The 24,235-nt window shown below is 43.4% G+C and overlaps 3 protein-coding genes and 1 long non-coding RNA gene across 8 annotated transcripts; 2 read left to right on the top strand and 2 right to left on the bottom strand.

Moving 5' to 3' along the window:
• Positions 1-1,148: 1,148 nt before the first annotated feature.
• Positions 1,149-4,422, bottom strand: cbll1 (Cbl proto-oncogene like 1). The gene is made up of 6 exons (XM_088988637.1): positions 4,172-4,422; positions 3,375-3,545; positions 3,176-3,279; positions 3,025-3,108; positions 2,873-2,946; positions 1,149-2,782 (listed from the first exon to the last, which is right to left on the bottom strand). The coding sequence occupies exons 1-6, from the start codon at positions 4,182-4,184 to the stop codon at positions 1,816-1,818; spliced, it is 1,413 nt and encodes a 470-aa protein (XP_088844763.1). The 5' UTR covers positions 4,185-4,422; the 3' UTR covers positions 1,149-1,815.
• A 172-nt stretch (positions 4,423-4,594) lies between these two features.
• LOC148881522 (serine/threonine-protein phosphatase 6 regulatory subunit 2-like) lies at positions 4,595-18,831 on the top strand. Of its 3 annotated transcripts, none has more exons than XM_088988631.1 (24): positions 4,595-5,029; positions 8,954-9,127; positions 9,881-10,135; positions 10,363-10,549; positions 10,631-10,768; positions 10,872-10,937; positions 11,015-11,127; positions 11,212-11,325; positions 11,453-11,579; positions 12,153-12,305; positions 12,396-12,620; positions 12,954-13,018; positions 13,130-13,245; positions 13,340-13,425; positions 13,563-13,643; positions 13,757-13,836; positions 13,925-13,982; positions 14,100-14,227; positions 14,295-14,419; positions 14,835-14,988; positions 15,063-15,151; positions 15,230-15,419; positions 16,535-16,651; positions 17,349-18,831. In XM_088988631.1, the coding sequence occupies exons 3-24, from the start codon at positions 9,909-9,911 to the stop codon at positions 17,395-17,397; spliced, it is 2,688 nt and encodes an 895-aa protein (XP_088844757.1). In that variant the 5' UTR covers positions 4,595-5,029; positions 8,954-9,127; positions 9,881-9,908; the 3' UTR covers positions 17,398-18,831. The 3 variants fall into 3 exon arrangements, with proteins under 3 accessions (XP_088844757.1, XP_088844756.1, XP_088844755.1); XM_088988630.1 differs by having other exon boundaries at positions 13,739-13,836; positions 14,838-14,988; XM_088988629.1 differs by having other exon boundaries at positions 4,596-5,029; positions 13,739-13,836.
• Positions 18,832-19,525: 694 nt separating this feature from the next.
• glt8d2 (glycosyltransferase 8 domain containing 2) lies at positions 19,526-23,982 on the bottom strand. Of its 3 annotated transcripts, XM_088988647.1 has the most exons (10): positions 23,582-23,977; positions 21,860-21,911; positions 21,581-21,673; positions 21,337-21,520; positions 21,150-21,267; positions 20,793-20,877; positions 20,605-20,717; positions 20,367-20,533; positions 20,119-20,231; positions 19,526-20,022 (listed from the first exon to the last, which is right to left on the bottom strand). In XM_088988647.1, exons 2-10 carry the CDS (start codon positions 21,876-21,878, stop codon positions 19,856-19,858), a joined length of 1,059 nt encoding a protein of 352 aa, XP_088844773.1. In that variant the 5' UTR covers positions 21,879-21,911; positions 23,582-23,977; the 3' UTR covers positions 19,526-19,855. The 3 variants fall into 3 exon arrangements, with proteins under 3 accessions (XP_088844773.1, XP_088844771.1, XP_088844772.1); XM_088988645.1 differs by having other exon boundaries at positions 20,605-20,877; positions 23,582-23,982; XM_088988646.1 differs by lacking the exon at positions 23,582-23,977 and having other exon boundaries at positions 20,605-20,877; positions 21,860-23,005.
• Positions 19,890-20,648, top strand: LOC148881521 (uncharacterized). Its single transcript, XR_016113656.1, has 3 exons — positions 19,890-20,029; positions 20,329-20,402; positions 20,511-20,648. It is a non-coding gene; the product is annotated as an uncharacterized LOC148881521 (long non-coding RNA).
• Positions 23,983-24,235: the final 253 nt, after the last annotated feature.

Below are 24,235 nucleotides of genomic sequence, written 5' to 3'. Positions count from 1 at the left end.
CAGTTGAAATAAATGTCTGATACATGAAGCCCGAAGAGGACTTTATCTATCAACATTATAATAATAATAACAATATTAATACATTTCATTTCTAAGCGCCTTTCAAAACTCTCAACGTCACTTTACAGCGGCAGCCACGAGCGCCCAACCCGGAAGTCAATAGACAGAAAGCTAGCTAGCCAGCTAGGAGATGGCTAATAGCCAACAACCCGGAAGAACTCAGAGAGAAAAGCTAGATAGCTAATAGATAGCTAGCTAGATTAGTCATGCATGAAATGTGTGAATCAACCAATGAAGTCTTTCGTGATCTGCCAATTTCCCGAAAATGTGGCTTGGTTGCTACCGAAATGCGACCTCGGTTGCGACCGAAATGCTACCTTGTAATCTTGAGAGGAGATCACTCGTTTTTTTTCTCCATTTTGGATGTTAAGAAACTATGTTGATGTGAGTTGAGGAGCTTCATTGAGACAAGTTGTGCTATGGTGCCATTCAATGGCACTTTGGTTGCAAGGAAACTTACGTTAAGGAGATAAATTGTACTTTGTTACCATCTTGCAACATTTATCGGCAATTGGAAACTTTTTGCGTTAATTACCGTTATTAACTAGCGTTATTAAATCAAATGCGGGTATAACCGATATGTGGTGCTAAAATCGGAAAATAGTTTGTGTTGAAAAATAGTTCTTGAATAATGTCGTTAGTTAACTTGTTGACAGTCCTGAATTTAATAGATAGAAAGCTAGCTAGCTAATAGATAGCCAGCTAGACAACTAGCTATATAACTAATAGATAGCCAGCCAGATAGCTAGCTAGCCGGCCAGTGAGCTAATAGGTAGCAAATTCATAGCAAATAGAAAGCTACTGTATTGTTTTTTTTTTGTACAGCCGCCCCCATTTCAAGCTCAGATAACTCCAGAACAATATAACTTAGGAATTAACTTTTTCATATGAAAAAATAAGAGTCTAACATTTCTTACGCTGCATTGAATATTTATGTAGTCCTAAAATTAATAATATTCTGTGGGTCCTGCAATTTGAGTGATAATGACAAAAACCCTGGCACTGGAGCGGACACATTTTTTTGTACATTGTCTGCTAGTGATTGAATTAAAAATACATTTTTAGATTGAATAAGATTTTACTGTTGAAAGACAACACTTTTTTTTGTGCTAATCGAGTTTTATTGGTGACATTCAGTTAAAAGCCAAAACATATTTAAAGTCACTTTTTCCATCAACCTTGGCACAGAGGACTAAAACATCTCAACATGTGAATGAAAACTCAAAATAGTTTCTGAAGATCAACATCAGATGGAATTTGATTGTTAAAACGTCATTGATGAAGTAAAGTACCAGGATAGATGAGTCAGCTGACATATAACAAAGAAAAATTACTTTTTTTGAGGGTGGGGTTAAAAAAGGGGGTGGGAGTCTATTGTCTGCTCAGCAAAAAAGCGAATAACAAAAAAATGTGCCCCTGAAGTGGCAAAAATAATTGCAAAAACTTATTTAGACACTGCAACCCTGGGGTTGACCAGTAAATTTGTGGTACAGCTCGCTAGGGTTGCAAATTTCCTGACATTTAAATGGGAACTTTTCCATGGGAATTAAAATTCGGAAATTTCAGGTTGACTCTAAATTGTGAACGTAAATAAATGAAAATAATTACAAGCCAAATTTTGACTTGGGAGAATTTAACGCTATTTTTTCTGCCCGAATGTCCGTCCGTCCGTCTCTGGAAAAATTTAACTTGGATATCAATTCAAATTCCCACGGAAATTTTCCAAGCCAATCGCCCAGTCATTAAGATGGCCATTTACTGATAGTACGGTCGGTAGCGGCCTTGGTCCGGGTGGTGGGGTCCGGGCCCGGGAGGTGGTCCCGGCATCCGCGGAGGGGGCGGCCCCCTGGGAGCGGGCCACATTCCGGGACTGAGACCTCCCGGTTGGTTGAACGGCGGGCTGAGCGTGCCTTGGTCTTCGGGGAACTGCTGCATGGAGTTGGGATTGTAATGATGGGGAGGGGGCGCGTTGACCGGGGGTCCGCTATGCTGGGGTGGGGGTCCCGGGGGCGGGTGGTTCATGTAGGGCGGCATTTGGCCCATCATGTGACCCGGCGGCGGGGTGATCGGAGGCGGCGCCGTGGTCATGGGTGGCGGCTGGGACGGGTTGAACACCATGTGCGGTGTCCCGGATCCCTGGGGTGGGTGCTGCATGGGGTGGTTGATAGGCGGCGGCGGGGGAGGCGGCCCGAAATGCTGCTGCGGCGGCGGCGGCGGGGGGCCCATCATGTGGTGGGCGTGCGGCACCACGGGCGGCTGCGGGGGGTAGTCTCCGGGGCGGTGGTGGGGGGGCTGGCCGGACCCGGATGAATTGTCATGGATGGGCACGGTGATGAGGTTGCTGTGTTTGCGCGTGGTCACCGTGGCGATGCGGTACGTCTCCGGGGGGCCGTCGTGGGGCACCGGGGGCGGCGGCTGCCCGTACGGGTCGTGGCCGCCGTGCGGGTGCGGGTTGGGGTGGTGCACGTGGTTCTTGGTGATGTGGGGAGGGGGCACGCGGAAGCGTTCGGGGATGTCGGACGCCGGCGGCAGGTGAACGGGCTCCTGGCGGCCCGATGACGACTTGCCGGACCTCAAATGGCGGTGGTTGACGTGGGCTTGGAGGTCCCGCTGAGACAGGTACGTGCGCTTGCAGCCCGACACCACGCTGCACATGTACAGTGAGCCTCTCTGGCACTGCTCGATGCGCTGCACCGCGTCTGTGCAGCTGTACATGGTCAGCCTGAAGGCAAAATATTAAATATGACACACATTAATCCGCCATCAAACGACAACATTATTTTTTTTTCATGCGCACGTATTGAAATCTTACCCAGGGCAAAGCTTCTCTCCTTTCTTTTCATGCAGCAAAGCGCATTCGTAGCAGAAGACATGTTTGCAAGGAATCTGGTGAAAATAATGAAAGGTGAATATTAACTTGATTCTTATTTTTCAGGGACAAGTCCAAAATGATCCGGCACGTACCATGCGTCCATACAGATGAATGGGAAGGCCGCATTTGTCACAGAAGTGAATTGGGACGTCATCCCTTTCACCGATGAGATTCAACTGTTACCATAGAACCACAAGATAGGTTAGTAAACATCATCCACAGGACTCCGGATTTTTAGAATACCTTATAATCCCAAAACAGCTGTTGTGGGTATCTCCTCTGGGCAGCAAACACATCTCCCGATTTACCCCCGCAGTCAAACTTATCTTGCTTGATGCCGAACTTATCTGCGAGGGATAAACGGAAACGATAAAACGCCGACAAGTGAGGTTCTCCGGTGGTACACCCCCCCCCCCCCCCCCCCCAAAAAAAAAGTGTGTACCATCTTTTTCTGCATTTTCGATCTTCAGCTGCGGCCTGTTGCCTGGTCTCTGCACACGCAGGGGAGGTTTGAGCCTCAAGGGCTGCTTGGAGATGAGCTTGATGGGGATGCGCCTGCGGACGTCTGGGCCACCCAGGCTCCCTGAGCCATCGCTTCCTTGGAGATCGTTGTCTGCCAAAGGAAAGAAACATTATCACAACTAGAAAACCTGACCTGAACTATGTGCACATACTGTATAAGAAGCAATGAAGAGATGTTGGGAAATGTAATCATGAAGTAAAGTTTCAAAATATCATGATTTTTAACCACCAATCAGAACGCACAACTTAAAGGAGCCCAATCTGAACTGTTTAAACCAATCCTAAAACCAAAACATGACTCCTATGCCATCAGATTTGCCGTGCTAGCTCTTGAAGCATAGATGCTAACTACATTAGCATTTCAATCGGCTTCTCTGCGCTACCATAACATCATGTAGCACCTCCACATTATGAATATGGATTAATTACAAGTTAAAATCGGTGGTGTAATTTATGGCCTGTATAAAATGTTTCAGTGGTGAGATATTTGTTAACTTTTATTGACTATTGGGGCGGATCAGTGGCTCGTTGACGCTAATCTGGCCCATGTTCAACGGAACGTTAGCGTCTGTACGTTTAGCAACGCGATTTAGCGATTTTAACTATCTAATTAAATTAATATTGTTCCACTCTGGGGGCGATGTTGTTTGATTTTCATCTAAAATCGCGAAACAGTATTTTATTGCGGTTGGGGGGGGGTGAGGAAATAACACTTACCGCTTTGGTCCATGATCTGAATGAGTCGGCGCGGTGCATTATGGGATTAAGAGAGAGAGGAAGGATTGATGGAAGGAAGCAAGGAGGCGAAGTCATGACTCATAATTACGTTTTTGTGTTTACAGAATCATGGTTCTTTGAAAATTAATTTCGGAGGAATCAAGTTCGTGGTCCATTCGTGTAAACGTGCATTCAGGCACCGACGGTGTGTGTATTGTCATGGCTCCACAAAAAAAAAAAAATGAAGTGACATTTTCCATTTATATTTAAAAATATTTATATATGTACTATATATTTTATATAGCTATAAAATATGTGTTTAATTGTCATTAAAAAAAGAGATTTTGTTCAGATTCCCAACATGCACGCTCCAGCGCGGCACTGCTGCGCGTCCCCGTCACCCCGCGTCGCCATTTTGATCGAAAAAATATGACTGAGTTTTTCCTGCTTTGCATGCTAAACTTAGCTACGCGTTTGGATTTTCTTCGAATCGAACGTGCTCCATCAGAAAGAACACATCTCGGATTCGTCGATGTCCGACAAGCGGCCTGTGGCCCGATAACTGCTTCCAGGGTTGGATTTTAAAAGCCGCGTTTTGGACTTAAGGTCGGGGGGCTAACTTGAAGCTAACAGGCAGCCTCCTGCCTGCTTGTTCGAACGGTCGCAGGCTGACCCGGGTTCTTCTTCTCCAAACAAATCTCCAGACGGGGTTCATGCAGTGAAGCTAACGCGGCTAATTGTGCTCTGGAGGGGGGTGCTAGTGACTAAGGGGTCGGGCTGGGGGGAGAGGGGAAAAAAGTCCTGTAACGATCTAACGTAGACGAGAAAGAAGAAAAAGCACACGGGGGATATTCAAAGGTAAGTTTCTCGTGTGGTAGATTGGATGTGACGACTTTACTCGGTTCGGCCCTAAAGTTTAAACTAAAGTTGTGTGCAATGGGGGAGTGCTAACTCCATTTAACGTTAACCATAGCGGCTAATTAGCTTCCGTGCGGACCTCAACGTAAAAGGAGGAACTAAAGCTAAAAATGGCTAACTTGCGCGAAGAAGTTGCTACCCACAAGCTAGCGTTAGCGGCACACAACTGACTAACTTCGCCGAATTGTCTTAAGTCGAGTGACCCCTTAAGGGCGATGAACATAACCTCGGCGCCATTGGAAATCGACTGGCAGTTCAGCAAACGTCGTGTTCATTTTTTGCCCCATTTCGTCTCCCGATTTGCGTCCGTTTGAATCAACTTTATCGACCGTTACGTTGTGAAAGAGAGGCCGTTCGGAGTCGTTCGAGGCCAGCGTCTGTCGAGCCATGTGCCGTTGACGATAAATGATCATCAGGTCGACGAACTCGCGCCCCGTTTCACGTCGTTTATCAGTGGAAATATCAAGTTAAATACTCTTTAAATCTACTGACTCTTACGGCGTTCCTTCTGCCCCCCCCCTTTAGGATTCAAGTAAACAGAAATCCGACCCCCTCCTCTGTTGTCAGCAGGCTTTCACGCCAAGCTTGACATTAATTTCATAATCTTTGCGCACAATATTACCTACAAATCGGCATCTATGAGAGCTTGTAATACTTTCATTTATCAAAATACTTTGGGGTCACATTTTTAAAATGAAGTCTACGCAGTGTACCCATCCAAATAGGATCAATTTGCAAGTCATTTTTTGAGCTTTTAAGAAAATGTCACAGGGTAGTAACAATCGTAGAGTATAAAGGTCAAAGTACAAATGTTCCCGTATTAAATCATCAAAATTGGATTGCAGGGAGTCCTCGTTTTGGGACTCTGAAACAGAAAAAAGTACAATATGCATATATTCAGTGTTATTGACAATTTACAGATTTGACAATTTCTGGATGGAAATAAAACAGGACTAAAATCACAGGCAATCAGAAATCTTACCCGCCAGTCGGTTGTCAGTAACATTTGTAGCGAAACTTTTAAAAGCTGATATGTATTTATTTCGGCCACACATTATTTAATAGCTCTCCTGTTTTTTTAAGTTATGACATTACAAGCTTGGAAATTTGAGATTTCTGCTCTTTTGAATCCATCATTACACACTTGCACAACCATTTCCAGGTTAGCTTTTCCAAAGGAGCACCGATAAGTTATAATTTGACCACAATAAAGTCCCGTGATAATGCCTTATAAACGACAAGGTGCGTTGCGATGAGAACTGCTGATGTTGCAAATTTTTGGTTTTCACACTTTTCTGTTTAGCTCAGGGTGGGAATTTTGACACCTAGCTTAGCTCGACAATTCTGGATCTTCGCTCATTCCAATTCTCGTACGCGCTAAGCGCAGCGTTGCAACTTTTGGCGGCTTCTGTCGTGTTGACATTCTTCCCGGCGGGAGAGGAAAAAAATGATCTCAATTCCATTTCCTTTGATTCTTTTCAACTATCGTCCCCCTTTTTTGCCTCAACCGTCCCGCGCGTTTAGCTGATTGTTGTCGTTGCGGTCGCCTCCGGCGGCTCTCTATTTCGGATGTCAGAATTGAAGCGTCCGCTGTCTCAGCCCGCGAGGTTATTATTGCGCTTGTGTACTCTGTAATTGTATGCCAGATGGACGCCGCTCACGGCTACCGTTGCGTTCGATGTGTCAAATAAAGAGGCGGGAAAGCGTCAAAGCATCTTTTTGCGATGGCTCGCACGCTCATTGGAAAAAGTTGATCAAACTAAACGACATCCGCCATGACATCACGTAACACAAAAATCCTACTCTGGGTTTTTTGTCTTCAGGCGTGCCTCCCTCGAAAAGTGCGGGTCACACTCGTGTCTTGCTTTTCTGGCTCTGCCCGTCACGTCGGCGGCCATTCTGCCTCCGTCACAGCTCGGGATCGTACCTGCCATGGCAGGAAATTGCCCACTTGGCCGTCATTCGCCTTTTAGTGTCCAAATACCGAATTTGCGGAATCAAAATCAACCTGGAAGTAACGCAAAATAGGTAGAAAGCTAGCTACCTAGCTAGCTAATAGATACCTAGAAAATATATTATTTTGTGCTTAATTCATATTCCACACAGGCCACATTGATCGGAATGCCGTGTATAGATGAATGAGTACACAGAATATTTGAAAGAACATTTTTGACTTCCCGTTTAATTAAATGTCATAATTAACATGAAGATGGTTGACTTCATCATTTGTTTGACTCTGACAACGGGGCAATCAAGAAAACGAGGGTTATGGTTAGTTATACATATAACTACAGTATATGTCTGTATGATGGTTTTACAGCGATACCTCAGCTCACGAACTTAATTGGTTCCCAGAAAGTGAAAAGTTTGTCTTCCAAACATTTATTTCCCATAAGAAACCATTAAAATGAGAACAATCCGTTCCCAGGTCCCCATAAAACATCATTTTCAACTAAATAAGTCTTAAAACCTAAGCCTTTGAACAGGCGATGCTATCAAAAAAAATAAATACAATGCTAAAAGATGCCATTACTGTTCATATTTTCCGATTTTTTTTTTTTTTTTTTTTTTTTTTTTTTTTTTTTTTTTTTTTTTTTTTTTTTTTTTTTTTTTGTTTTGTTGTTGTTGTCATCCCTAAAATGTTTAAATGCCCTGTGAAAGTTAGCTTGAAAGTTTTGAAAGGTGCTTGTAAATGAAAATTATCATTAATGTTAAGCAGATTCCTTACTTACAGACAGTGTATTGTCGGTGTTCAAATACCTGACATGTTTCGGCGACTACTTCCGCCTTCGTCAGAGTGTCACGGATGTTGCTGTGACGCGCCATTTTCAGCTGGTGTTGCTATGAGGGCGTGACCTACCTGTCAGAACTGACAGGCAAGCCACGCCCCCCGCTGTCCGCTCGTCCCTCCAGGATGCTGCTCCAGGTAGTAGAGAGCATGTAAGCTCCCTCATCCCTGTTGATGGTCCTTGGTCCTCGCTTTCGGATTTCAATGGCCTCCCTGATCCAGCGCTGATGTTTGTTGTCTTCGGTGCGGATGACTCTGGCCTTCCCCCAGTCCATGATGTGGTTCTCTCTTTTGCAGTGGTCCGTGATGGCTGATTTATGGTGCTCCTGTTGTGCTTGTTCTTTTATTGCTCTTGTTTGGATTGTTGCCGTCTCCTTCTCGCACTCGTTCTTGTGCTCTTTCTTTCTTGTATTGAAACTCCTTCCTGTCTCCCCGATGTATGATTTATTGCATGACTTGCATGGGATTTCATATATTGAGTTACATTTGTTTTCCGGGAGTATTCTGTCCTTTGGGTGTACCAAGATTTGACGGAGAGTTGTGTGTGGTTTGACCGGTGTGTTTATGTTGTGTTTCCTCAGTGCCCTTTGTATGCGTTCTGTGATTCCTCTTATGTACGGTAGTGTTACCATTGCTCTGTGTTCTTGTTTGTTTGTTTGCTTTTTCTTTCTTCCCTGTCTTGTGTTGTTTTTGTTTTTGACCTGCTCTGCCCCTTTAGTTATTGCCCACTGGGGATATTGGCATTTTTTCAGTGCGTGTTGTATATGTTTTTCCTCCTGTGTTTTGTCTTCCGGGTCCGTGATTATTGTGGTGCGTTCATGTAATGTTCTGAACACCGACAATACACTGTCTGTAAGTAAGGAATCTGCTTAACATTAGTTATCAAGTAGACAGGATGAATTTAGTACAACGAAAATTATCATTGTTATTATTACTTGTTTTCCAAGTTTGATTCAGAAATGAAATTAAAACAAACTAATTTTCAAGCACTTTCATGCTAACTGTACCAGCTATCATTCCGCTCATGTTTATTGATGTCTTTTGCCATCCTCCCTCCACTTTCCCTCACTTTCCAGGTTATGGTGAGCCTCCCAGCGTCCCGTCTCCTCAAGAGGCAATCATTTTAAAAGGAGACCCACGCTGATAAATGCCAGGCCTCGCCACACTTTCTGTCGTCTGCAAGAACACAAATGCCTGCCTGCCTGCCTGCGCGGGAGGTCTGATTAGAGATATCCACATTTCATTCACTGGTAGGTACGCGAGGAAATTAATAGGATGGTATAAAGTACAGTGATACCTCACCTTACGAACTTTTCGCCTTACGAACGTTGAATTCACGAGAATAGGTGAAAAGGTGAGAACGTGGATAAAAAAAACACAGTGAAATTTGGACTCGTTTCAACTTTATTGATAGTTCAAAGACAGAGTGTACACTGGAAGGTTAAAATATCCCATCAATCAGGCTCCACAAATAACCCGCACAAGTTCAATTTGAAATGAAAATACAAGCAAGGGAACCATCTGTTCATCAAGTTTCTTGTGTGTCTGCCTGCATCTGTTGCTGTTGGCAATATCACAACTTTTAAGATGTACAACCCAGAGCTCCTTGAGACACTTGATGCAAAAAGCTATCCATTCCATCAAGCCATCAATGACCATCACAAAGGTCAATAAAACGACTTTATTATACTGTACAAATTATTCCTTTAATTACAATACCATAGCACATTTATTCTACATAAAATAAGGTGTATTGTGTGTAGTTTTAAGGCTTATTTAGTTGAAAATGATGTTTTATGGGGACCTGGCAACGGATTATTGTCATTTTAATGGTTTCCCATGGGAAATGAATGTTTGGAATACACATTTATCACCTTACACACACTTTCTGGGAACTGATGAAGTTTGTAAGCCAAGGTAAGTACAATATTTTTTTTTGTGCCTGTTCCAGTGTACTTACTTGATCCCTATTTGTGTCCGTGGTGTCCACTTCCCCCCAACAGGGCTGTGTGACCCACCTCGGCAGCCATCATGTTTTGGAAGTTTGACCTGCACACCACGTCCCACATCGACCAGCTGCTGGATCGGGAGGACGTGACGCTGCGCGAGCTGATGGAGGAGGATGACGTGCTGCAGGAGTGCAAGGCCCAGAACCGCCGCCTGCTGCTCTTCCTGTCGCAGGACCACTGCATGCGCGAGCTGGTGGCGCTCATCACCGCCGAGCCACCCGAGGACCTGGAGGAGAGGAGCCGCTTCAAGTGAGGAGTCCCCACCACCGCCCGCCCAAAAGACAAATAGAAATGGATAGAAATAGAATAGAATAGATAGAAATAGAAATTGATGGATAGAAGTTGATTGATAGAAATAGAAATAACTCCATTTGTTTGTGTGAGCTGTGCAGATCATCAGGGGAGTCACACAAAAAAAAATGACAACCGTCGCCTTCCAAAATCTTTTCTTCTTCTTCTTCCTCCCCCCAAAAAAGGCTTCCCAACATCGCCTGCGAGCTCCTGACCTCCGACGTGTCCATCATCAACGATAAGCTGGGCGGAGAAGAATCCCTCCTGGAGATGCTGTACCACTTCCTGGAGCAGGACCCGCCCCTCAACCCGCTGCTCGCCAGCTTCTTCAGCAAAACCATCGGCAATCTCATTGCCCGTAAAACCGAAGAGGTGAGGAATCGAGTGGGGGTCCAGGGGGGGGGGGGGGGGTGTGTCACGGAGGCTCAAAAAATGTGCCGTGCCCGTCGTCAGGTGATCACCTTTCTGAAGAAAAAGGAAGGCTTCATTGGTCTGGTGCTGAAACACATCGACGCGTCTGCCATGATGGACTTGCTGCTTCGCCTCATCAGCTGCGTGGAGCCTGCCCCCTTGAGGCAGGAGGTTCTACATGTAAAAACACAAATCGCACACATTTTCGACACGCTATTGATTATTTGACATTTAAAAAAAATAATAATTTATTAACGAAGCCGTTTTCATGTTCCCCCCAAAGTGGCTGAATGAAGAGAAGCTGGTTCAAAGACTCATCGAGCTGATCCATACTGGGAAAGATGAGGAAGTAAGTCTTTCTGGAGCCACTTGGGAATTGTTTCCATGCGTCCGTTGTCCTTATTTCCCGCCCTCCAATTTTTTCAGAGACAATCAAACGCATCGCAAACACTTTGTGACATAATCCGCCTTAGCCGAGACCAGGCCAATCAGATGCAGGAGAACACGGAGGCCGACCCACTATTGGCCGTGCTCGAGTCGTAAGTCCCTCGTACTATTGGATGCGATTGGAAAAAAAACCGGACCCTGTGTTAAAACGTCCCCCCCTCTGATCTCCGCCCTAGACAAGAAACTGTAGCAGGACTCCTCAAGAACATGTTTGAAGGGGAGAGGAACGAGGCTTCCATCGTGAACGGAACTCAAGTGCTACTTACTTTGCTGGAGACCAGGAGGTCTGGGTGAGCGCAGGATCCTTCCCCGCTAACGCTAACGTTCATCCACACTTTTGTCCAAATCACTCGGATGGATGAATGTCGTAATTTGTACAACGTCACTCATTGGTCGTTTCTTCGTCTCCTCCTCCAGTTTGGAAGGGCTCATGGATCTGTATTCTCAGGGTTACGAAAGGTCTTACACTGTCAACAGCAGTATTTTAAATGCCATTGAGCCCCATTTAAAAGATTTCCAGCAGCTTCTTCTGGATCCCCCAAAGGTACGTCGTGACCTTTTTATGTACCTACATGAACATCGTGAAAGAACACATTTTGTCATGTATTTTTAAACACATTGAAATGTGTTTAAAATATGCTTTTTTAAAATATTTGGTGGATAAGAATGCTAAAAAAATCTATGAGCAAGCCCCCATAAGGTTTCCAGTGATTTATTAGTCTCGCAGTGGAGAAATTGACATTTCACAGTAACAAAGTGATGAAAGGAAAACAAATACAGGAGCTCCTGTAAAGGCAAGCACTCTTGCGGCGCCATCCCTAAGTCAAAACAACCAAACTATATAACTCACACAGTCATTCAATTTTAAGCACGATCTCCACCCTTCTTTGTCGCATGAAGAATGAAGAGAGGATCAAAGCATCCTTTTCACCAGTGGATCGGAGACGTCACAGTGAAATGTGCACGTCTGCTACAAGCTAAAAGTCGAAGCCGTTAGCATCCATTGACGAAAAGAGATCTCCTGTCCCGTGTCAATCCGCTTCAATTCCAAGCAGCGACCGTTCCGCGACGCTCCTTTCGGGCTCCTCGAGCTATCTTTCCTCCTTCCCGTCTGCAGAAAGGTGCAATACTGACCACCGTTGGCGTTCTGGATCAGCCGCTGGGGAACGCCCGCCTTCACGTGGCCCGCCTGGTGGCTGCCCTCCTGCAGACCACTTCCCCCAGCATCTGTCAGGAGCTCTGCGACCTGGGCACCATGGACCTACTACTGGTAGGCCCGGCGGCCATTTCAAATCCCGACTCCCAACGGAGTGTTTGTTGTCTAAGTGTTTGCTGTCTTTTTTTTTGTCCCAACGCGCAGGATCTGTTCTTCAAATACTCGTGGAATAACTTTTTGCACTTCCAAGTGGAGCTCTGCGTAGCGGCCATCCTGAACCACCCTTCCTCGGAGGAACGGGTCAACCCGGGCCTCCAGAACCAAAACGGGCAGCAGGCGGAACCGGCCGCCGAAACTCACATGGAGGTGGCGGAGTCGGGCGGGGCCGGTGACTCGCAGAACTCCCTCCACAATACCCTCGTGGCACATGTAAGCGCGGAGAAATGGCGCCATTCTTTTCAGGGCGATGACGCGCTAATGTTAGCTTGCGCAAGCTAGCCGCGATGAACATTTTATACGTCTGCGTGAGGAGATGTCTTCTGTGAACCTCATGGTGGTTTGCGTCCGAGTCAGTACAGCAATTTGTGACATGATTTAATTTCTCCCACTCGATTGTTATTTTTGGGTGAAATTAAAAACCCACAATTGTTTTGTATATCACGCAGTTTTTGACACCATTTTCTACCACCTAAAAGTACGCACACGCTGATTGTTTATATTCTATTTCATCCCTTGTTTCCCCCTTCTGTGTGAAATGTGCAGCTTTTCCAGAAGTGTCGATTGGTACAAAAGATCCTTGATGCCTGGGAGGACAACGATAAAATACAGTCAGTGTTTTTCTTTTATCTTTTATTATATTTCATTTTGTTTTGCATTTTACTTTTGTATTGTGTTTTATTGTGTTATTTGCAATCGTAACGCGACTGTGACTTCCCCAGAGCCGAAGGTGGCACCAGAAGAGGCAACATGGGTCACCTGACCAGAATCTCCAACATGGTGGTCCAGAACCTGGAGAAAGGACCGGTGCAGACCCAGATCGCTGATCTCATCAAAGGTAAATCCCCAATCTTGCAAACCCGGCCACACTTAATGTATTATTATTATTATTATTAAGTCATCAGCTCACGAACATTTTTTTTATGACACAGAGCTGCCAGAGGACTGCAGAGGCCGCTGGGAGAGCTTTGTGGACGAGACATTGCGAGAAACCAACAGAAGGAACACAGTCGAGCTGGTAGGAAGTCATCCGATGATTAAATTGTTATTTTTTTGCAGCGACACACGACAGTCTTTTTTTCAAGATTAAATAACGTATAAAAAGTCATTTTTGTTGTTTTTGGTGCGTAAAACCTCTTTGTTTGGGTCCTCCAGGTGAGCACGCACAACATGCACTCGTCCAGTGAGGACGACGACATGGAAAGCCCCTTCCCCAATGACCTGTCCCTCCAACAGGTAAGCGACAAACTGGGGCGGGGAGGGGGGGCAAATCAACGCAGGGGGCGTGGCCCTAAAAAAAAAGATGTCCTTCTGACCTCTGACCTTCCCAGGCTTTCTCTGACTATCAGATCCAGCAGATGACCGCCAACTTTGTGGATCAGTTCGGGTTCAACGACGAAGAGTTCAGCGAACATGACGACAATATCAAGTGAGTCGGAACGGTCGCCTCCACCGCGTGTAGATTTTATTAACTCCTTGTATTGTAACGTTGTTTTTTTTCCACCCCAACCTCACAGTGCCACATTTGACAGAATTGCCGAAATAAACTTCAATTTAGATTCTGATGATAATAGTGTAAGTATTCCGCAAGTGTATTTTTGTGGGATTTTAAAAGACTGGGAAAAAATTGCTTTGCAGTTTGATCATGTGATTTATTTACTTATTAATTATTTTTTTGGGGGGGTGATGCAGGCCAATGCGGCTGCTTTTGAAGCCTGCTGTAAAGAGCGGATACATCAATTCGACGACGCTGACGAGGAAGAAGACATTTGGGAGGAAAAGGAGATCAACTATGCAACACAAGCTAAATCCAGAACAAGGTATCACCCACCAAAAAATAAAATCTCGCCATCCCACAAATTGTAATCCCACCCTTTGGTTTCCCAGGTTTGGTGTGTCCCAAACATCGGACGGAAGCTCCCGGAGCAGCCTGGAAAATGGCGGACAGGAGCAAGACTGCGGCTCGGAATCCGACGAGGAGGAAGACTTTGAGCAGAACGCATCAGACGCAGGTGAGGCGTCCCCATGAAAATCGAACCGTGTACCAAAAAATACTAATAATATACAGGTAACATCCGACTTGCGGCCGAGTTCTGTTCCGACCAAGCGGCCGTAAGTCGAAATCCATTCAAAATGTTGGATAGAGACTCGGAGGCTAAATGACTGGCAAACTCCTCCCCCCCTCTGGTGCCATCACACGGTCGATTGCTGTGCGAGCGTGAGATGCTGGCTGGCTGGCCAAAATTGTCGTACGCGTTGCCGGCCTGCTAACGCGTCGCGGTGCCAGGCGTAGAATTAAACTGTATAAAATAGGATCTGGAGGTCGTGGTCGTAAGTCGAGCTGGTCGTAAGTTGGATGTTATAGATAGATATAGATAAGTGAGTGTTCCCTGAGTGATATTTCATAAGAATTTTCCGCTTTGTCAGCAGGTCCAGGCTGGACGGCGAATTTCAGGGACTCTGACAGGATGGCGGCATGCCAGACTCCATCGGGGTGGGACGCCCTTCCCGCCGCCGGCGGCGCCAACGACAACCAGGAAACGGGCTGGGCCAATTTTACGGCCTTCCAGCCGTTCTCCAGGTAAGTTTTGCTTGATTTGGGATTTTTTTTGGTTAGGCTCTACAGCCCCCAAAATCTTGTTTCCTCCCATGCAGCACAGAGTCGGAGCCCCGCTGCAGCTCCCCCGTGGACACCGGAGGCAGCGACGCCGACAAACAAGCCAAACAAAACCACGACAAGGCCGGTGAGTTCAACTTCCTTCCGCCAAATCTCGCCCCCACTTTTATTATCCTCCACTCACTTCGGTCACGCGCCGGCGCAGGAACGGGCGCCGTCGCCATCCCCTGCGTGGGGCCTTCGGGGGACATGACGTTGGCTCCTCCCACCGCCTCGGACGGCGACTCGCCCGGAGGCTCCGATAGCGAGAAAGTCTCGGTCGCCATCGCCACCGCCTCAGCGTCAACGATCGTCTCAAAAGCAGCCGCCGGCAGCAAGACAGCCGGCCCCACAAGGTTGAAAATCCCCTATTGCATCAAAAGCGCGTCTCTCGGCAACTAGAATTCAAGCCAAAACTATAATTGAAGCGAAAACTACCACGTGAGGTAAATATAGACCCGAATCACGGCTGCAGATTACAGGGCACCTCGCCGCCGCCGCAACTCCATCTTAACTCATTCACTGCCAGACGACATACAAAAAATTGCAGGACTCGCTGAATATTGACTTTTAGGATGACATCAACATTCACTGCAGCGTAAGAAACCTTAGACGCTCTTCTTTCATCTGGAAAAAAAATAGTTAATTCCTAAATGATATGGGTCTGGAGTTATCTGAGCTTGAAATGGGGGCAGGTGTATAAAATACAATACAAATTGGTTAATATCATGCTTGAACAACAGCTGAAGCTGTAACAAAGCGCTAACATGGATAAAAGGCAAAATGCTGCCCCCTCGTGGTAGGGAAAAACATTGGCAGAGGTCTGACCAGCGCTTTATCTGCACCCCCCGCAAAAAAAAAACGTTTTAGGACTACATTATTAGGATTGTTAGTATTATTATTATTATTAGAATTAGTAGTAGTATTATTTGTATTATTAGTATTTGTATTATTAATATTATTATTAATATTTTTATGATTATTGTTTGTATTATTATTATTATCTTATTATTTTTATTAATAATAATTAGTGCGGCATAAGAAACCTTAGATTTGCTTGTTAATTACTAAGTTATATGGGGCTGGAGTTATATGAGCTTGAAATGGGGGTGGCTATACAAAATGCAATACATCCCTATTTTTTTCTTTCGCGCTTTAACATCAGCTGAAGCCGTAACAAAGCGCTAACAAGGACAAAAGGCAAACACTACCCCCTAGTGGAAGGGGAAATACTGCCAGAGGTCTGACCAGCGTTGTTTCGGCAACCCCTGCAAAAAAAAAAAAAACAATACATTCGGGAATGGCGCTTCACGTCAGGCTTTTCAATTCCCGAATCAATTTGAGAATGGCAGCGAATGAGTTAAATATTTTTCGGTAGTTGCGATGTTTCTACCAGTAGACGAAGCGCTTTACTGAATCAAAAGTGTGATGACGTAACGGTCAAGCGTGAACCTGTGTTGTGTTTTTGCAGCGAGGACATTAGCGAGTCCCTTGAGAACCTCTCCCTGTCGGATCCTCCGGAAGCTTCCGAGCAGCAGCTGCAGCAGCCTCCCGAGGAATCGCCCGTCACCCCACAGACTGACAGGAAGTAAGTTTGCACACTCCACCGACGTCTGCCCCCCCCCCCCCCCCCCCGACAAATTCGGTGTTAAGTCGGATGCTACCCACCCAAAAAAAATTCAACCATTAATGTTTTGTAAAATCTATCAAAATAGCAAGCCAATACTGTATTTTTACATTTTGTAACTTGACATGTACAAGTAACATTTGACTTACAACCGAGTTCCTTTCCGACCAAACGGTCGTAATTCAAAATGGCCGTAAGTCGAAATCCATTCAAAATGTTGAATAGAGACTCAGAGGCTAAGTGACACGCACCCCCGCCCCTCTCTGGTGCCATCACTCAGTCGATTGCTGTGCAAGTGTGGGATGCTGGCTGGCTGGCTGGCCAAAATTGCCAGGCGCGTTGCTGGCCTGCTAGCGCGTTGCGACCTCCAATAGGATCTGTAGGTCGTGGTTGTAAGTCGAGCCGGTCGTAAGTTGGATGTTACCTGTATTTCATAACTATAGAATTTTCCCTGATGAATCGTTTCGTGACTTAAACTTCGTATGAAAAGGCGTTCATAAAACTGCATATGTTTTCCTCATTTTAAAACTTTGATTGACGTCCTCCCCTTTCTAATTGGAACTCTCTTACCAAATCGCCAAACCAATTCCTGGGTCACACCCGCACGTCACCCAGGACGACATTCCCATTCTAAACTTGCGTCCCCTGTCCATCCCAGAGAGGAGACGCCAACCCCCCAGGAAGTGGCCGTCAACGGGCCGGTGTGAGCGCAGGCGGGGGGAAGTAAGGGGAAGCCCCACAGCCAGCTGTAAGCCTCCTTTCCCAGAGGGACTCCTTTCAAAATAAACCTCAGTGGCGACTCCAGTGTTTTTACTCAATCACTCACTCTGCCCTGTTATTGGACCCTGGACACTGCCAAGCGACACCCATTCATACCCATATCAATATATATATATATATATATATATATATATATATATATATATATATATATATATATATATATATATATATATATATACAGACAAAAACAACAGCGTGTAGATCTTCAAAGCTTTTTTTCACCCCCCACCTGTTGCACATGAATACGTGCGTTTTTAATGTAGCAGCAAACTTTGAGGGGGGGGGGTAATAACATCATCATATTTTTTGCCCTCTTTTTTTTATTTTGATTTTTAATTCAATGTCCGAAACGATTTCCCACTTTTTTTTGGTTGAACCCGACAGTTTTTTTTGTGCTTTTCCGTTATTTCGGGATAGCACAGCCATTTTTTTAAATGCGCTTCAAAAAAAAAATATTTTGTTGTTGTTTTATTTTGACAAAGCACTTGTTCGGCCATTTCCTGTCTGATCTCTGCACAGTATCCGTTTTTCACCTTCTGCTCTTGCACGCTGTATTTTTTCACTCAATTTACTTTTTTTGTTTCTGTTTCTTCCTGCATTGTTTTTGTCACCCAACTAAACTTTTTTTTTTGTTTGTTTTCGTTTGCCGTTAAAAGAACCTTCATCACGTCGGACAGGGGGGGGGTCTGTTAATTGAGCTGTAATAGTATTACTGTCTTTTAGCTCATGTGCAATAACGTCAATTAGTCCCTGTTTTGTTTTTTTTTTTTTAGTATAATTTAAATTCATGTTAAGAGATGAAATCAAGATAGCAGTCATTTTGGTGTAGTTTTACCTCAATTGAATTATTATTTTTTAAATTTTATTTAGTGCATGTGTCAGCCGACCTCGCTAATGAGCTCAGACCTTCTGATTGTATTGATGTTAACCACCTCCTCCGTCTTATTTTATTTGTTCTTTCTTTCAACCAAACGTGATCTACCTAATCTCCCAATTGCTAATCTACATTAACAGCTCATTTCCCCACACAATCTTAAATACTACAGTCGTCTTGTTTTTCTCTCTCTCTTTCTCCACTAAGCACACAGGATATAAGTGGCATCTGGAAGGAGTGATGCTGTTTTGTTTCTTTGAATTATATATATTTTTTCCTTCTTCTAATGTTTAATTTTATTTGATCTCCAAGCTGCAGGATAGAGGAAAGAAAAAAAGAGGGGCAAGGTGCTGGGTTCAAGCAGAGCTCCGGGCCTCTTGGTGTACTTAAGAAAAGAAAAAAAAAATCACTTGACAGCGATCAGGTTCTATGATTCATTGTTCAAACAAATTAAAAGTGTCTGCTTGACCACGTTAATACCAAAGCGATGGCCGTGTTCGTCTCATTATTGGGGCAGTTTGGGGTTTTGTTGGGATGCTTTGAAATAATATTAGAGCAAATAAAAGTTGGGGGTTGCAACAAAATTGTTGGTGCACGTCATCAACCCTCAAAACATATATACAATATATATGATTTTATATATATATAAACATTAAAACCTTTTCGACACACGTTTTAAGATTGGCTGAACTTTCTTAAATTGAATTCCGAACATTTTTAATGCAGTTTGTGTCGGGAGACATTTTAAATAAAAAAAAGTACCGTAATCAGAATTTTGGATTGATTTAGGAGTTTTATTTTCTTCACAACGCGCGACAACGAGTTTCACTCAGTCGCTTTCTTATGACGTCAACACAAACTAGGCAAGACAAATGGATAACCGAGTGAGTACATGAACCACTCGAGCCTCAACTCAGCGAAAGTATGTTACTAAAGTCAGAGAGTGGTAACAGATAAATATATAGTCAATGTAAAAATGCTATTGGAAGTGTCATGTATTACTAATATCATTTGATGCTATTAAATGGAGTTAGCTGACAGGTAAGTCGTTCTTTTTTCCCCCCCGAGTGTTGCTTAGTTCAACTAGCAAATCGGCAATGGACTATAACGCAAGTTTTGTTTTTTACAGCAACAATGTTCGAGCCAACCCTCAAAGTATTGACAACCGAGCTCATCTGTGTAGAGTACGGTAAAATTTAATTTAAAATTATGAGCGAATTTCAAACGAAAGCTATTTTAGAGCCAAATGTAGCCCAATCGCCTGCTCTTGTGGTGAGATGTCAATTCCTTGCCGATTTTCATACATTCGGGTTTTCACTTGTTACAGCAGTAGAAATAAAACAGAATACAATAAAAACTATCTTATTTAATTCCATATTCGACTAAAAAGTAGTATTATACATATTAGCTATATAAAAAGTGAAATAATATAGGGCTCAGTTCCTGCATGCAAATAAATATAGCATAAACCTCCCCGCCCCCGACCGAAATATGGTATGTTCCACGCCCTACGGCCTAATCAACGAGAACCTCCCAGACGGATCTGGGATGAACCATTTCTCCCAGCGTTCCGTATGAACAGCTGGGTACCCCCACGGTTTGAATGGACCATTCCAATGGAGCAGCTGCGCCCTCTGCAGGAAGTTCTCGGGATAGCCTGAATCTGGACTCCAACCTACAAAGTACGTAGTATGTTTTCCAATGTCTCTCATTAATTAATTGATAATAATATTCATATTAATAACACATGATGACTTGTCATTTATCTTACCGAGATGTCTGACGTGCCAGATCGGATCCAGCACGGTATATTTGCCATGAAAAACAATTAGCATAGGTGGTGTGACCACACCGCCTGCCATGGCACTGCTGTAGATGTTTAGCCTGGTTGGAAAATAAAATATATAATCATAAAGTGGCAACTTTCCTCCAAAAGGCGACATTTTTGGGCCTCAATTTTAACTCTTTTTTTTTTTCCCAGATGTTCCTAAAATGACAAAAAGCAGCCTGTAAACATACCTGAGATTATCCTCCATCCACTTCTGGAGCTGTTTGGTAATCTTCTGCTTTGTCCATTCGCGTATATCCGCCACAAACACACCTGGGTTGAAGGAGCAATCATTTGGATTGATACCCAGATCTTTCACTTCTTGTTTTCTGTAGTCCAAGAAGCCCATGTAGGTCGTCTACAGAAGAGATGGATAGCCTTACGTGGAAAACCATTACGCTCTGCGAGCCACACCTGAACGAATCCCACCTGCATACTAACGCTGCCCACCATCTCGTGAGTGGATGGCAGGTCACAATCGCTGGCGAAGGCAGCCGCGTGTTGCGGCTTGAGTTTGATTTCAAATAGATCCTGAATGTCGCCTGAGCAGGTAAGCGAAAAATGAATACACAAAATGGTGGCGTCAAATGGATTCGAGCCCCATTTTGTATATCTACCCTGTACAATGACATCATCGTCTAAGTATATAATCCTGTCGTGGTTCATCTCAAGCATCGGTAGGTAAATGCGCACAAAGTTGAGCTGCAAAAGAAACAAAAAAGCAATCAATATACAGGTCACATCCGATTTACGACCAGCTTGACTTACGACCACGCGTACTTACGACCACAACCTCCATTTTTTACATTTTTATTCTACAACTGGCACTGCAACCCGCTAGCAGGCCGGCAACATGTTCGTTGAATGGGTTTTAACTTACGACCATTTTGACTTACAACCGTTTGGTCGGAACGGAACTCGGTCGTAAGTTGGACTATTAGTGTCACTGAACATTTTTTTAAACCAAACTTAACTGGATGTAGTAAATCCGGTCTAGAAGAATCCGGTTTCACTTTCCCTTTCAAAACCATCGGATTAAACTCCAAAATTTTATATCTGATGCCTTTTAGTTGGGTTTCCTCAATGTAACGTCTGCAAGGGGAGCATAGATAATTTTAACAATTACTAATGACATGAGAAATAATGATAATCAAGTTGCACCTGGTTAGTTTAACAGCATCCCGTAATGTCACGATATAGAAGAGTACGTTTGCATTTGTGTTGCTATGGATGCTGTTGATGGTTGCCATAGTTGCGCCCATCCGCTCCTCCGACGCGCAGATGACGACGGGGATGACGTTGTCAATTTTTTTTCTCGGGCGATCACCGAGTTTCTTCCAGTGACCTTGAGAGTAGGCGGAGTTATTTGTCACGGATTAAAAAAAAAGGCTAAGCTAGCATTTACCTGAAATTTGCTGCCGATTGGCGGCTCTGAGTAGCGAGCTGTGCAGGACCAAGTACAGCATCAGCACCAGCAGCACCAGCAGAATCTGGTTGACTGCCACAGACACAGACACATTTATGTTTAACTACAAATGTATGACTGATAAAAGACATCTTGAACGATATGAAGACATTTTTATGATGCGCCATATGGATGCTAATTGTTTTAAACGTCTACCGGCCTCTGTGCTGCTTGCCAAATGTTATTTTCACAAAAATAATGCAACATATTTATTCTCACTTTTTCTCAGAAGAGCCATAGTTCATGGTTGTGTCTTAGGTCGTGCAAAAATCTGTAAAAGAGAACACATAAATAATAAAGGCAAATCCCAAAACAATAATAATAATAATAATACATTTCATTCATAAGCGCCTTTCAGAACTCTCACTTTACAGTCACAGGATACATTTTTCTGTGGGTGAACAGTGCCGGTGTTCACTTAACCCGAAAGTAACTCAGATAGAAAGCTAGCTTGCTAGCTAATAGATGGCTAATAGCTAGCCAGCTAGATAGCAAATAGAGAGCTTATGTTCAGATAATTATATTATTGTTAATTATATACTCCATTTGAACCTATTTGATGAAATAAGTGATGCATCCATCTATTTATCTGGCTAGCTGGCAGTTAGCTAGGTAGGTAGATAGATAGATAGCACATTAGCTAACTATCTAACAGCTAGGTAGCTGATAGATAGATAGCCCGCTGGCTAGCTAGCGAACTGGTAGCTATCTGATAGATAGATAGCGTGCTAGCTAGCTAGCAAACTGCTAGCTAGCTAATAGATAGATAGTGCGCTAGCTAGCTTTTAGATAAAAGCTAGCTAGCGCACTATCAATCTATCCATTTATCCAGGCATCTGTCTATCTATCTTTTGAACAAAGATGTGGTCTGCTTATTAGTGAGTTTATGGGGAAATTGTTGACATTTAGGAGTGTCAGGGGGGGCGTCCGCTGGTTTTTCGGGAAAACCTAAGCCAGATGTTTGTGTTCTTTATAGCCCCCATCCACATCCTTACAAGAGGAAGTATAATAAAAAATGAAACTCTTATCATCCTATCACATCACATCATGTTTCCATTGATGATCACTTTTCATGTCTTTTTTATTGTTCTTTTTTCTTTTTAAAAGGCTTGTTATCTGAGTTTTGCTGAGTCAAATGAACACCGAAAACTCAGCAGGACACATTCTCTTGGCTTCATATGTATCTGCTTTGTTTGTCATTGTTTAAAGCTGGGAAGAAAAAAACAACCATCTGGAAGTGGTTATGTCCTGAAACACCCTCCCTTACAGAAAGCTTCCACAACCAGCCAGCAATGGAAAAACTACGATTGGAACATATTCACGCATGACTTTCCTCGTAATTTAACCACAAACACCATGTATGTAGGTAAGTAAGTCTATGTTCTTTTTACCTTTTCCATAAAGAAAAAAAAACATTTTAAACTATAGCTTAACAGACGTTTTTCTTTACACAAAAAATGAAAACTATATATATATATATATATCAGAATCAGATCAGAATCAGAATCATCTTCATTGCCAAGTATGTAGAACACACAAGGAATTTGTTTCCGGTAGAACACGCTGCACTAGTATCGTCGTCAAAAAAACTGCTAAGTGGCACTATACACTTCCATTTTGGCTACTGTTGAAAATGAAAATAATATATATATATATTATTTACACTGCATTCTGTATCAATTATTGCGTAAATAAAAGAAACATTGCTATGAAAACATGCTAAAAATGCACAATGTTGCATTAAAACATACCAATTACATATCACATATAACATACACTAAGTACTAAACCTAAAAACTCAAGCTTAATATCTGTCATATTTTGCTTCCATTTAACCTAATCAGCACATTTAGTTCCCAAACTGACCCTAAAACAAAATAACAACATACCACAATATAAATTAAGGTTTTCACGATATGAAGTATGTTTAACGGTACTTGCCAGAAAAGAAAGGCTCCAGCATGGTGCTCATGGTCCATTTCGAGGAATGAAACTGTTGTCCAAAACCGTCCCACTTTATTTATCATTATTCCTCCCTCTTTCTCCCCGCTTTGTCTCATTCGCCAAGATTCTCATTATTCGCTCCTCATTTTTGCCAGGAACAGGATTAGCTGTCCCTTTTTGATGACATCATTTTTGTTTTCTTCAAGGTTCAATGATTTTTTTTGTTGTTGTTTTAAAACATTACAATACAACCACGGTTTCAGAAAAATCAGTGTTTTCTATCGATTTTACATGTTTAAAACATTCAAGGCCATTTTGTGTAACTTTACTTGTCGTGTGTATTAATTGAATTATCATTAAAGTTCATTGCCCCTTCCCCTCAATATTTAAACATAGTTTTAATGTGTAATTGTGCGAACAATAATAAACGTTTTAGATGAACGCTTAAATACCTACTGCATTACTTTTGATATGCTGGGTCATTTTAGAAGGTAGTTGGAGAGCGAAGTATTTGTTTTAGGTGGTACTTTGGTGTACAAAGTTCGAGAAACAGTGAATTTCGTAACAAAAAAAATCCACTGGAGTTAAGTACTGTATGAAAAAAAACGAATCAGTCTGGGACTACATTACCCACAAAGCATTGCTTTTTTT

This window comes from Hippocampus bargibanti, linkage group LG22 (assembly GCF_051943395.1).
Source record: "Hippocampus bargibanti isolate YZ-2025 linkage group LG22, ASM5194339v1, whole genome shotgun sequence".
Classification (NCBI taxonomy): domain Eukaryota; kingdom Metazoa; phylum Chordata; class Actinopteri; order Syngnathiformes; family Syngnathidae; genus Hippocampus; species Hippocampus bargibanti.
This window is presented reverse-complemented; position numbering and strand designations above follow the sequence as displayed.